A 13,659-nucleotide genomic window follows, 5' to 3' on the forward strand; every position below is an offset into this window, starting at 1 on the left:
CTATATTTTGCTTTCATACGGTATAAGAAAACTCTTTGCTTGTATAATATTAAACTTTAGAAAAAAAATGACAACAGCGCTGAAATTAAATTTTACATTGCCATGTTCTCTCTCTGTGTTTATCGCCTTCTTTCTATTTTATCATCTCTATGTATCCCTGTTTTCTTTATCCAGTCCATATCCCTTGAATGGTTTAGAAAGCATAGCTTATTTATTATAAGGCAATACAATGGGGATATTCACAGTACTGTAATATCATGCTCCTGCAGTCTTGGTATGATATACTGCCCTCTACTGGTGGTTTGCTATCACTCTGACCATATAAACCAGCAGAGCTAAAGCATATTTACAGAACCATGAATTTATATAACACTTCTTTAATAATAAATTGTAGAAATCATTCCTGGAATGAATATAAGTCCTTAACGTGTCTTTGGACAAATGCACAGTTTCAAGTACATTGTAGAGATGTACAAAAGCTGTGTTGGTCAATGGACCAAAAGCAGAGTTAGTCACAGCCGTACATACATAAAATGCCACACAAATGTAATAAAATCCAAATTATAGATGTAGCATTTGTTTTCTATGGCACTGATCACATGCAATGTGGTCAACCTATGAATTAAGATAATACCGTTCTATCACTTCCAGTCATATGTATATCGAGATAATGATAAGCCCAACTTTTATACATCTGTATGGCAATTGTGTCTACAGTTAATGTCTTCCACATGTACGGTATATCTATAGGCACATCTAGTTTCAGAAAGAATTGAAGAATCTGTGAGAGTTTCAAGAAAGCCAAGCAAGCTGCAAGAGTGCATAAAATATCTTCTACAGACTAAAGCTGGGCATACACATCAAGCTTCCTTCAGTGCAAACTTATTTACCTTTTTTAATACCAAAACAGCCCACTCCCCCATGGTGCAGTTTCTCTTTTAGGCTAAGGCCTGATGTTGCGGAAACGCACGATTTTTCCTCATCATAGCTGTCCAAAATCTATTGTGTATGGCTATCATGACATAAGCCCTCATTCACATCAGCGTTTGGATTCCGTCCGATGGAGTCCGCATGGGGACCCGCCCGAATGGAATACCAAACGCAAGTGCAAGCACTGATGCAGTAAAAGCATACGGACCCCATAGACTATAATGGGGTCCGTGTGCTTGCCGGAAGATCTTGCGGACAGGAAAGTAGTTCACCATTATAGTCTATGGGATCCGTGTACTTTTACAGCACAGCACTTGCAATTGCGATTGTATTTCTTTTGGGGGGTCCCCATGCGGACTCCCCTGGACGGAATCCAAACGCTAATATGAACGAGGTTTAAGTTTGCGATGTTGCACTGCTATTTCACATCTAGTGATAGCGATTGTGGTCAAATTGCAACATGCAAGTTAAACAACCATGACACGAAATTCAACAGAAATACCAATTTTTTGAATTTCTGAAGGATAACATTCAGTATCATAATTTGTAACGTTAACAGCACAACAATGCACTCTTATGTTGCTTAGCCAAAAGTTGACCTTGAAAGCTGTAGCCTAAGGCTGGGTTCACACTACCGCCGCTATCCGCCCTGGGGTTTGTGTCCTAAAGCCCGGGGAAATTGGACAGGGGACGGCATGCCGGCGGTCAGCTTTAAAACCCATTTATTGGAATGTGTTTCTAAAGGTGACCGCCGGTTCTGTATGCAGCCTCTCCACCTGGAAACCATTTTTAAGTCTGGGGCAGACAGCGGCGGTTGTATGAACCCAGCCTTAGGTGGAAGGAGTTTCACATATGCATGCCCATTTTACCATTCATTCCTCGCTGGGATGTAGCTATAGTCGATTATCTCGCTTGGTAATGTAGGGTCAGAGGATCCCTCACCTGTCAGATGTTTTTGGCCTATACTGTGGACAAATGTCATGATTTCTGAACTTAATCAATACGAGAAGTGATAATATCTACCTGTTCAGACAGATAAAACCATGCAATTTGATTCCGAGGTGTCAACTTGGAAGTGATTTTGAGAGGATTTGAGGACACGTAGAACGATGGAACAAATGCAAGTTAGATAACAGAGTCAGAAGGCGAGAATAAGGTTAAGAGAAGTGCAGAGATGTCAAAATGATCACGGCAGCATTAACAATGGCTGTTCATTAGAGATAAGTAAACCATTAATGTATGGCCTACCCTTGGTGAACCAATGGATAGATATTGTGGATTTCCCTATATGCGTGCAAAGCCACCACATGACCTACTACTCAACATCAATAATACATACTTCTCCTTGTTACTTATTGTAATCCCCATATTCTGCTTCTTCAAACCTCAGAAATATAAAATACCATAAGGAACTCTCCAATTAAAATCAATTCACAATGAAGGGAAAAAAAATCTATACGTGAATCTCCTGCATAAACCAATCTTACATCTAAAGGTTAACGTTGTCTTGTGCTTACATCCACAGTGGAGAGCAATGGATAAATAGGAGCTGCACTGTATACAGTCATACAGCTATTTAAGGATTCTATAGATGCAGCCTATTGATCCATACAGTAATGTACAATCACAAAGTAATCACTATACCATTTTCTTGACACTTTCTTGAATGAACAAGAACATTTTTTTTCCTTGTGACACATGCTGTTGAGATGTGATACTTGGATTTATATTTATTTTGTATGTTAAAAGGTCAGTAGAAAAGTGTTTTTCTGCATATGCTAGTCCAACGCTTCAAAGGATGAAAGCGGGGCTACATTCGCATCTCTGTCACAGATTGCGACAAAAATTATGGATGAAAAACTGTTTCATGCTGCGCTATGCAAAATAAAGGACACCATAGCTGCCTTTATAGTCAATGGGATATGTTGGGCCCCATTGATGCCCCTAGTTTATATTCCATTTATCTGCTCCTTTGAAGAAAATAAAAAAATAAACAAAAAACAAAATGCCCAGATGGGGACTTGAACCTAGTCTATGTAACTTTTATATACACTTTATGCTTCAATTTTCGAGATCTCTGCTTGTACTCATTGAATGGAAACAAACCTTCTTAAATCCAGAGAATAAGAAATCAAACATACCTAATATTTCTCATAGTCACGTTCAGTGTAGACACAGAAATATATTAGCTCCACAAATCTCTCCTCTCCTGATAGTTTGCTACAATGTTTCAGCGTAGGTAAAATGAATCAGTCCTGGGTTCAAGTTATTTAAGAGGGTTGTCCCACAATCCAATGAAGAACAGGGATCCCAAGCCACTGCTGCACAATTCAAAGTCTATGCAATGGACACACTGAGTTACCTAGTAGTAAATTACATAGTAAATTAGTAGTAAATTACATAATGGTAATAAATAAAGATGAGCGAACAGTAAAATGTCCGAGGTTCAATATTCGTTTCGAGTAGCCGCTCAATATTCGACTACTCGAATTGAATATCGAACCCTATTATAATCTATGGGGGGAAAATGCTCGTTTCAGGGGTAGGCAACATTTGAGCAAATTATACTTACCAAGTCCACAAGTGAGGGTCGGGCTGGATCTTCCGAGAAGTCTTCTCCGTGCAGCGTCCCCGCGGCATCTTCCAGCTCTGAATTCACTCTGCCAGGCATCGGGTCTGGGCATAGCCGACTGCGCATGTCCGCACTACAAGCGGGCATGCGCAGTCGGCTCTGCCCAGGCCCGATGTCTGGCAGAGTGAATTCAGAGCTGGAAGATGCCGCGGGGACCCTGCATGGAGAAGACTTCTAAATGTAGGAGAAGAACCAGCATTGATTGGTCGACTGTATAGCATTCTGCCAATCAATTCTGGTTCTGCATCGAACTTTTCCATTCGAATAGCAAGTGATACTCGATCGAGTACGAGTATTTCGAATACCGTAGTATTCAATCGAATACCTACTCGATCAAATACTACTCGCTCATCTCTAATAATAAACCTTTAGCGCTAACAAAATGTTTGGTTTTGGCTCCTCCCCCTTAACAGTGTCATATAATATGTTAATAACTTAAAAGACATAAAAAATGAGATAGCTGACAGCAGATTCCATTAATGTCAGCCATATGTAATATAATTCTTTTTTTTTTTTTTTTTATGTAGATTGTGAGCTCACAATGTACATTTTTCCCTATCAGTATGTCTTTTTTGGAATATGGGATGGAAATCCATGCAAACACGGGGAGAACATACAAACTCCTTACAGATGGTTTCATGCCCTTGGCGGGATTTGAACACCAGGACTCCAGCGCTGCAAGGCTGCAGTGCTAACCACTGAGCCACCGTGTGGCCCCATGTAATATAATTCTAAGGTGTATGAGGGCATATGTCTCCTAAGTCTGCAGTTGGAGTAAGTGAGGCACAACATCTGGATTTCAACATGCTGGGCCATATCTGCACCCAGAAGATATGTTTTTGGCAGCGGCATATGTGTTCATTTTAACTGCATTTCTTTGCTGTATGTTTTTTAGCTTTGTTCCACTACCTATGGCCTTTGTCTAAGGCTAAGTCTCCATGAACTGAAACACAGCTAAAAAAAAAACACTGCAGAAAAAAATGCAGCAGAAACAAAGAGCATTTTTTTTGTTGCGGAAATTTTCATTGAGTTTTTTCTGGATTTCTCTTTTGTGTTTTCTTCCCCTATTAAACATATAGGAAAAACGCTTGCGATTCCGCACCTAGAATTAACATTTTCTGAAATGTGTGGATGAGATTAAAGTAAATCTCAGTTTCATTGGTGGTACTGTAAAATGTTGTGTTTTTTATTCTGCTGCATTTTATTAACCTCTTAACAATCAGCGCCATACTATTACTTTGCGCTGGGAGTATAGTTTATGTTCTGTGACGTAATAGTATGGCGCAGTAATGCCGTGGCCACATGAGCTGTGCCTGCGGCATTATTATCAGCACTTGGCTGTGTTACACAGAAGAGGGCCAGAATCAGCCGCCAGAGTTGGAAGATACTCTGACTTTAGTAGATTAACCATCTGGATGCCATGATCAAAAGCAATAATGGTATTAAGGGGGCTCAGAAGAAAATCTGTCCCCCCATCACTCATATTGTGGGTTCTGAGGGGTTACCATGGCAGACAGGACATGTAAAAAGTAAAAAAAAAAAAAGCTATATTTAACAAATATATAATGTAAACATAAGGAAATAAACATTTTAGGGGTCCCCATGTGTGTGTAAGTCCCCATTATCCAAAAATAGTGGTAAAACATAATAAAATCATAATCGTAATGACCTGCCATACAAAGCTGCCAGATTCATGCAGATTGAACGTCATAAAAACAAAATGCAAAAAAAAAATGATATAATTGTATGTTATTTTACATATACCCCCATCAAAACATTGTGTACCCCAAAATGATGGCAAATGAAAGTACAACTCATCGCACAAAGAATAAGCCCTCACATAGCTATATCAACAGAAAATGTAAAAAGTTATGAATTTTGGAAGAAGGGGAGGGAAAATATGAAAAATGTCGCGGAGCATTAACTTGTATACTACCCTGCATCATTAAGGGGTTAATGTGGGGCCTTAGCCTAAAGCCTCATGCACACAACCAAATGTGCAGTCCAAGTGGGTTCCAATTTTTTTAAAGGAAGTCACTTGGATCACACCCAGATGACATCTAAGTATCATCCGAGTGCCTTCTGTGCTAAATTCATTTATTTGGGGGTTCTGTCCTAGTTTCACGGATAGGACCAGCTCTATAATTATTGCCATCACATGGCACACTTGGTTGTGTACATGAAGCCTAAAGAGGCTTTCTAGGATTGCAGTATTCATGACTTATGCTGAACTACTTAACAGAAATATTTTCATCATGAGCAAGGGGCAGTTAATACTCAGGGGTGGGTATTTTTGTCATGGTGATCATGTAGGCACTGCCAATGTACTTGTGAGATGAGCTCAATGAGGAGTTGGCCTCTTAGCTGGATTCCTTCTGTAACAGAGGGGAAGAGTTAACTTCCAATATTCACATGCTACTGTTAATAGCAACCATGGCAAGTATAACAGCTAGACAGAGGGGTTGGTTCCATCTGTGTCATCTGCAGGGTGTCAATGGGTTACCATAAGAGTTCTTGACCAGACCATGGCCCCTGGCTTTGCCATGAATGAAAGCCTATTAGGCCCAGCAAGTAGCCGGTCTAATATACTGTATTTAAGTGTAAAATTGATATGTCCATGTCTACTACTTGAACTTAAAATATATTAAATAAATAAATAAATAAATATTAAAAAAATTCTCTATCATATTTTTATTATGTTAATAATAAAATAATAAACAGACCTATATAAAATTGGTATTGTAAACTTTGAAAGGACCGAAGCAGTTAAGATAAAATTATTTAAAACTAACAAAATTGGTGTTTTTGTTAATCTCGCCTTCAAAAAAAAAAAAAAAATAGTTGTAAGTTGTAAAATGTTCAAAAAAACCATGGGATAAATATAGGATCATTGTAATCATACTGATCCACAGATTAAAGAGAACACGTCACTTACACAAGCTGTGAACAACGTAAAGTCTAAAAATCTAAGGAACCTCCTGCACCATCATTCTGCTACAGGCATCAGGGGAAAGCTCCTGAATGCCGGCTGATTCTGTTTGGATGTGTTACATGTTTTGTCAACACCTAAGGGAGTCATTGACCCTGCAAAACCATCTACTGAATGCCATTCCATTGATAGCCCTTGTTGTCAAAAATTTCTCACTGCTACTATGAACATGTTGTTTTTTTGTACACGGAGATAAGGGTTAAGCATGTTATACCTAGGGCTAATATAAATGTAAATTCTATTTTTTCCTGTGTAATAAACGTTTCTCTCTACCGATGGGCCTACACATTTTTATAATTTTTGGATTCATAACTGGCTATAACTGACAATCAATGTGTCACTTTTTTCAATTTCCTTTATTAATTGTAAAATCATCCCATCAAAAAATATGACATTAATATTCATTTTATTTTATAGTGAGGTTAACAGCGTAGCAGACTATATTATATAATAGTAATTCCACTATCGCATGTAATTTAAGTTGGCATTTAACCATTTCACATGACACAAGACTACTTCCAATAGATGTAAAAAAAAAAAATCCCCTAGCAATTAGTATGGACCTCCTTGAGCAAAAAGCCTCTCTCTGCTTTTACACACGCTAATTTTAACCTTCGACTGCCCTCTAAACTGACATTCTTACTGATTCTGCCACTGCGGGTAGCTTGCAGTCACTGTGTCTCTAGGAGATTCCTGTATACATGTGCTGGTGTAGAGGCAGACAGATCCTGAATGAAAATCAATATGTTTGGGGTTTTTCCAGCTAAAAGCAAATGGTTTTAGACAAGTGGTTTAGTGAACGTCGGGGATACATCACATTTGGGAAATGGATTTTGTACAGAGTAGAGTCACAGTATTGAAGTTAATGCAGTAAGTATGTGGTTGGTACTAGGCTTTACAGACCAATACATATTAATATGGAATGAGGACAGTGAAATTAATATGTTGTACTATTGTGGGCATCAAATGGTTACATTGAATTAATTCCTCTGTTTACATCTCTCTGCTCCACCAACATCATTGGCCTGTTCCAATAGGTCATAAAATGCTATTGCTATATGTTTGATGCTTTTTTTAGGAAGTGACCTCTTTAGTCCTCACTGCTGTGATCTGAAGACTGTACAGAATGGCTTTAGAAAAGGTCACAATTGAAAGTTACAGAGGCATTTGTATTCTTGGATCTACAGCATCTTTTCCCACCAGTTTTTTTCTATACTGATTAATTCTATGTTTTCTATTTCTGTGTTTTCTCACCATATTCTTCTTTCCTGACCTCTTGCATCCATCACATGTCACTTGACCTTTTTAGGCTATGTATTTGTTATGCAGTGCTATGCCTTTGTTGGTAACATGCCATATGGACCTATGCCAAGATGCAAAGCTCTAACATTGTAACTTGGCACTAAGATCAAATATGTCAGTAGCGTGCATTACAATGTTCACTCTATAACCACATGCTACATTAATTTCCAACCACAGTAGTAGTGCATGAAGGAACGAAACATAATGAGGACTACTAGAGCCGAATACATTGAGGATGCATTATAAACAATGTTTCACATGTTGCATGACCCAACCGACATGTATTATGGGAATTTTGAGTAGCGTACAGTTTATGATACATAGCTCTCCTGCAAAGGGTTTCTCCAAAATCTTAGCCAACCAAGTATATTAAATGATGTGCAATAATAAATAATAACCTAATAAGAGTTATCTTCACATACAACCTTGCGTTATGCACAGAATCAGGATTTATTTTATTTTTTTTTTGCATTGTGGCCCCTAGATGGTGGTATTGATAATAAGGGATCCATATTTTTGGGGGACATTTCTTCAACATTGTCATCCTTTAGGCCTGTCAAAGTCTTAATTTATCAAACCACATTTTCTATACCCAAACTATGTAGATACAGTGATAAAGAAAAGAAAGTTCTATTGAATGCTTCAGCAGCAATCCACTTTTAACTTGACCTGATATGTGAATCAGTGATTCAGAGGCTTTACTGTGTTGTCTGATTCTTTACCTTACTTCTCCCTTTGTAGTCAATGACAAAACGCTGGTCATTTTGCAACTTTTAATTGGTTGCCAGAGCTAATGATCACACTAGGTGAAGAAGGTGAACATGAAAAGCTCAGCTGCTGTGTATCCTGACACCGGTCTTTAATATGTTAGGTGATCTGATAGCCGTGTATAGGCCACCTGGTGTTCCCCGTTTTATCCCGAGATGCTGACTTCATTTTATTTATAATCCTGCAGCTCCCATGTAGAGCTGGTGGTCAAAATGTACAAGACATAATATAGCTGATGTATAACAACTAATGATAAGATAAGGTGTATTCTTATAGGATGAGAACTGATCTGTCTAAAAAATAATACACGCAAATAATAGAGCTTACCAGGGTATAACAATGTATATAAAAATGGAGTTTTTAATAAATCTAAAAAAATGATTGCACACAATTTGTTCCAGATTCATTGACGAAGAAGGAGCTAGATTGTTTAATAGTTGCAACATTTTGTAGAAATTTAAAAAGATAGATAGATAGATAGATAGATAGATAGGTGATAGATAGATAGATAGATAGATAGATAGATAGATAGATTTACCCTCTAACTCATCTCTATTATGACCACTTCATTTTTTTGTATTCTACTAAGCATTAACCCTTTATCAACTAATAATTCCAATATTATCGCCAGGATGGTACTTAAACTCATCTATGAACATAATAAAGAACAAGAGAATTGCCAGAGGAGCAAAAGCCTTGGTTGTAAAGATAATGTTTATGGTGGGTATTAAAGAAAAAGCAATATAGTAGATAATATTGTCTGGATAGAGAGAGCCAGATTGGAGAAATGAGCCCTGAAATCTCAAAAGCAGGAATTAATGGTCATTAAATGTAAGGAATGATAAGGAGCAAATAATATCAAAGTGCAAGGAAGTCTGATATCATTCTCCACGAAATGGGAACCTGTATACTCTTTATCATAGATTCATTTTAATGTATACAAGTAATAAGGAAAATCCTGTTAATAGAGAGCAATACTTGAAAGGTCCAGATTATGTAGACACATAAATGTGTTCTTGGTGTGAGTGCTAAGCTCCACAGGTTGATATGTCACAATGTACCACATCCATCAGGGATCTTTGCTACAGCTTTGCTTTGATGTATCACAGCTTGTAGAAGACCAAAGACAAAACAGTCATGAATACAAGTCTTCTTTCTCATAATTTCTTTTAACTGAAGGATAACCCAGTTTACTATAGTGACAGTATATCTATAGAGATACTGGAGAGGCACTACATTTGAGGAGGTAGTGTACACATGGATATATTGTCTATTACGGCTTAGGTCATGGTTACTATCAGTATTCATCATATAGTTACTGTTTTAATGCCTATCCCGTAATGCCATCTATAATGCCTCTAAATGTCATTTTAAGGTTGTTGTAGTCTAAGTATCTTTTGTGACCTTTGATCACCAAAACTGGGATTGCAATGACATGTAAGGGCACTGAATATACACTTTAATGGATGCAAGTTGTCTGGCACTGTTCCAACTTTCACTACAATAAGCCATATTAGGATTCCTATCATTCTACTAACATACAATGTTTATTATGTTATATTTTATGTACACTAAGTGTTTCATTGTACTTATGGATTATTGTATAGTAATATATAAATAATAGAGGGATATAATATTGTAGAAGGATCTGCTTCCCCCTGTGTTTATAGAGTAGGCTACAACTTTAACCCTACTTGATCTTTGACCTATTTGGTGAATTTAAGTTTACTATAATCCTGACACATTTCATTTTCCTTCTTGGCCTGAGCTGATGATCTGTCAGTCATTTTATTTCATGACCATCTTGGCAGATTTTTAACTACACACGTCCTAAATGTTGTATCTTATCTAGAAAAATAATGAATCTTGTCCCTGAATAAATATACTACCAGGAGAGACAATAGTGAATTAAAGGAATCAGCCCAAAATGAAGGAATTAACAACTATATGTTCAGAATTCTTATAGAGTCTGCACTACATTTCTTATTAGGAGGAAATCTTAGACAATATACCCTATTCTAGTATTGTCCTGCGGCAGAGAGAGCCTTGAACATAAATCCAATGCATCCCATTTCGCTGTGGGCTTTGTCCTTAATCCTGATAGGGGTAGGAGTTGGAATTGTTATTAGGTGAATATTTCCCTTTATTATATACTGATATGATGACAGGTGCTGTGAAATGCACACTGGTCAATGACTCTTGTATGGATTATCTCCATTAAAAGCCCATAGCTGTAGACTAAACATAATATTCCTTCATTAAAAACAAGACGTGTGTTATGTTCTTTTATTTCTAGGTTACTTTATAGGTCACTGTGAGCGTTCTTCACCTTTGTACTGCAATATGTTCATTGTAGTAAACTCTCAACAAAGTGTCAAAGGCATTTACTTTACAATTTCTGTTAATAATTTTCCTTGCAAAGCATGTTCTTTCCAACACCTGCTCCTTGGATTCACTGGCACAGTTTTACTTCCACAATGTATAAGACAAAAAAATGTAAAGAAAAATAAAATAAAATATATACAAAACACACTGTCCAAGATCACTCTGTTTCATAAGCAGAGGGCCAAATAGAGAATGCAAAACTGTAGAAAACTATACAAAGATTCTTCCTACAGAGATAAAGAAAAATGTCCATATATCTATGTCATAAATACAAGATATGGTAAAATAAAATAAAATGTAAAAAATTCGACAGAAATACATAGAACCTTATGAGCAGCACAACAGCATTTAACCCTTCTACCTATTTCCATTAATATATATATATATATATATATATATATATATATATATATATATATATACTATATACACACATTTATCTATGTGTGTGTTTTCAGATAGATAGACAGATAGATAGATAGATAGATAGATAGATAGATAGATAGATAGATAGATAGATAGATAGCATTTCTGGACAAAGTATAAGGTCACTCACTACACAAGTACAGTAAATATCCTAGACTGCTCTGTACATGGTGTACATGGTTCTTGGGCCAAGCAGACACAACTACTTTCATTAAAATTACTGCTGGCTATCACATTGTGGTCACACACAAGGCTACATCATAAGTTGTCATCAGATAGGTTGGACTGTCCTATCTATCTCAGTACCTAATAAAATGCAGATGCTAACCTAAATGGGTAGAGCCTCTCCCTAGGGAACAAGGAGATTAATAGACACCCAAGGTCAATAAGTGAAGACAGCCCAGTCCATATCCTTTCTGTATCCCACTTTGCTTCTTTCCTATCAGATTAACTTTGTGTTATCCCTCCAGATACAGCTAACAATTCCTGAGTTATCACAGGCGATCATGATTCTCTGTAAAGCATGCACTGAGAGCAGGATTCACGGCTTAGGATAATGGGTAGAAGCATTAGCATTGTTTAGAGGCTAGACATCTGCATATAGAAGGCTGTGACATAATATCAAACACCATGACTGCATGCTCTCAGCGTAGAACTGTACTCGGAATAATAACCCTACCCTTTGTGTACCAGGAACCTTTATGTAGAGTTATCTGCTTTATTCTGCAGCTCCACAACTTTGCTTTAACTGCTATAAAAATGATGTAAGTGTCTATTCTAAGTATCCACCTGCATGCAGATGTACAGACACAGTAACATCCCATATCTATGTCCTCAGGGACCTCTGATATAAAGTCTGCAGTGATGAAAAGGTACAACCAAATAGGTATAGTCAAATGCCAGCAAGACGTACTACTGGATACTTGGGAATCCTATATTGCCCATTTCCCTGGCTAAATGACCCTTTCAATTTTGAGTTTACATTGTGCATTGTCAGGAGGGACTCGGAGGCAGTTAACCCCTTCCTGGGGCTCAGCTCTGACATTTCGCTGCTGATCCTCACTGAAGGGCAGTCATGAAATAAGTGACAGAAGAGCATGCAGGACTTACCTATTCGAATGACATGTGGCATTCCTTGACAGTCCTGAAGCCAGAGGATGTAGCAGAGCAAAACTGCCCAGCATTCTAAAACCATACTCCTAAAAGAGAGCCAGTAATGTGTCATTGTTAGAAACAAAATCCCCCTGAAGTTAAGTTAATATGGGATTCCCTGGGACTTCCTTCTTGGTTTTAAGATTCCAGTGATAGCCCAAGACAGTCACAGCTGAATGCCTCTGCACTGCACATGTTAGTAGACTATCCCCCAAGCCTGAGCAGCCGAAATCAAAGGTTAGACGATGTTTGTCCTAACCACAAAAAGCTTTCCAGTTTACGTGTTCTCCACTGGTTTCTGCTTCTTCCAGTCCCATTCACCTGCTGGAAACTAGATGCTTAGATGCAGTCCTCATTGATGCTATCAACTGGTCCTTAGCAAAGCTGTGGAGTGGAATCCCAGACATAGAGATCAGGAGCTCCCTGGGGCTTGGGAAGAAGGGAAGACAGATGCAGCAAAAGCCATCCTGCAGTTGAAGGAAAAAAATATATATATTCCCGTCCCTGGCTTCAGAGATTTAGCACAAGTGAGAGAATTGGACTGACAAAGGCAGACACACTCAGGCAGCCTGCCTGCTCCACATGCAAAGCAGCTACCATCTCATGACTGTGATTTGTTCAGTGGGAGAATACAATTCATTGCACTTGTGTGTAGTCTTTAGGGGTGGATGGGTGGACTGGAAATAGAGACAAACAAGAGGGTGAACTTGAATTACAAGCTGTATCTCGGCCATACAAAAATAGGGGTGTTAGGGCTGAATTCACACAGGGTGACTTTTAGAGACCCCCTCCTTTTGGCAATGTAGCTACTAATTTGGAGCGGGTAACCTGCCAGCGTTTGCTTGGCATTAACAATGTGTGTTTTTTCTGGCTTAGTGACACATGCATAGAAAAATGAATCTTTAGTTTTGCAGGTGCTAAGGAAGGTGTGGTTTATTGTTTCTTCTCTTTCCTATTCATCAGTATAGGGATTTCACTCAGCATCTGTAAAGTGCTTTATCTGATTGTAAATAGCAGCATTAATATTACGATGACATTTCTCACTGATTATTGTAATAGGACGGTGTGTTTTATG

The 13,659-nt window shown here is 37.9% G+C and overlaps 1 protein-coding gene across 1 annotated transcript in view; it reads right to left on the reverse strand.

Annotated features, from left to right (window-relative positions):
- GRIK3 (glutamate ionotropic receptor kainate type subunit 3) overlaps positions 1 to 13,230 on the reverse strand; it is a 494,196-nt gene extending 480,966 nt beyond the window's left edge. The window contains exon 1 of the mRNA XM_075264498.1: positions 12,543 to 13,230. Coding sequence (XP_075120599.1) covers positions 12,543 to 12,657 — 115 coding nt within the window. The 5' untranslated portion in view covers positions 12,658 to 13,230. The remainder of the gene's footprint in view (positions 1 to 12,542) is intronic.
- Positions 13,231 to 13,659: the final 429 nt, after the last annotated feature.

Source organism: Leptodactylus fuscus, chromosome 2 (assembly GCF_031893055.1).
Source record: "Leptodactylus fuscus isolate aLepFus1 chromosome 2, aLepFus1.hap2, whole genome shotgun sequence".
Lineage (NCBI taxonomy): Eukaryota > Metazoa > Chordata > Amphibia > Anura > Leptodactylidae > Leptodactylus > Leptodactylus fuscus.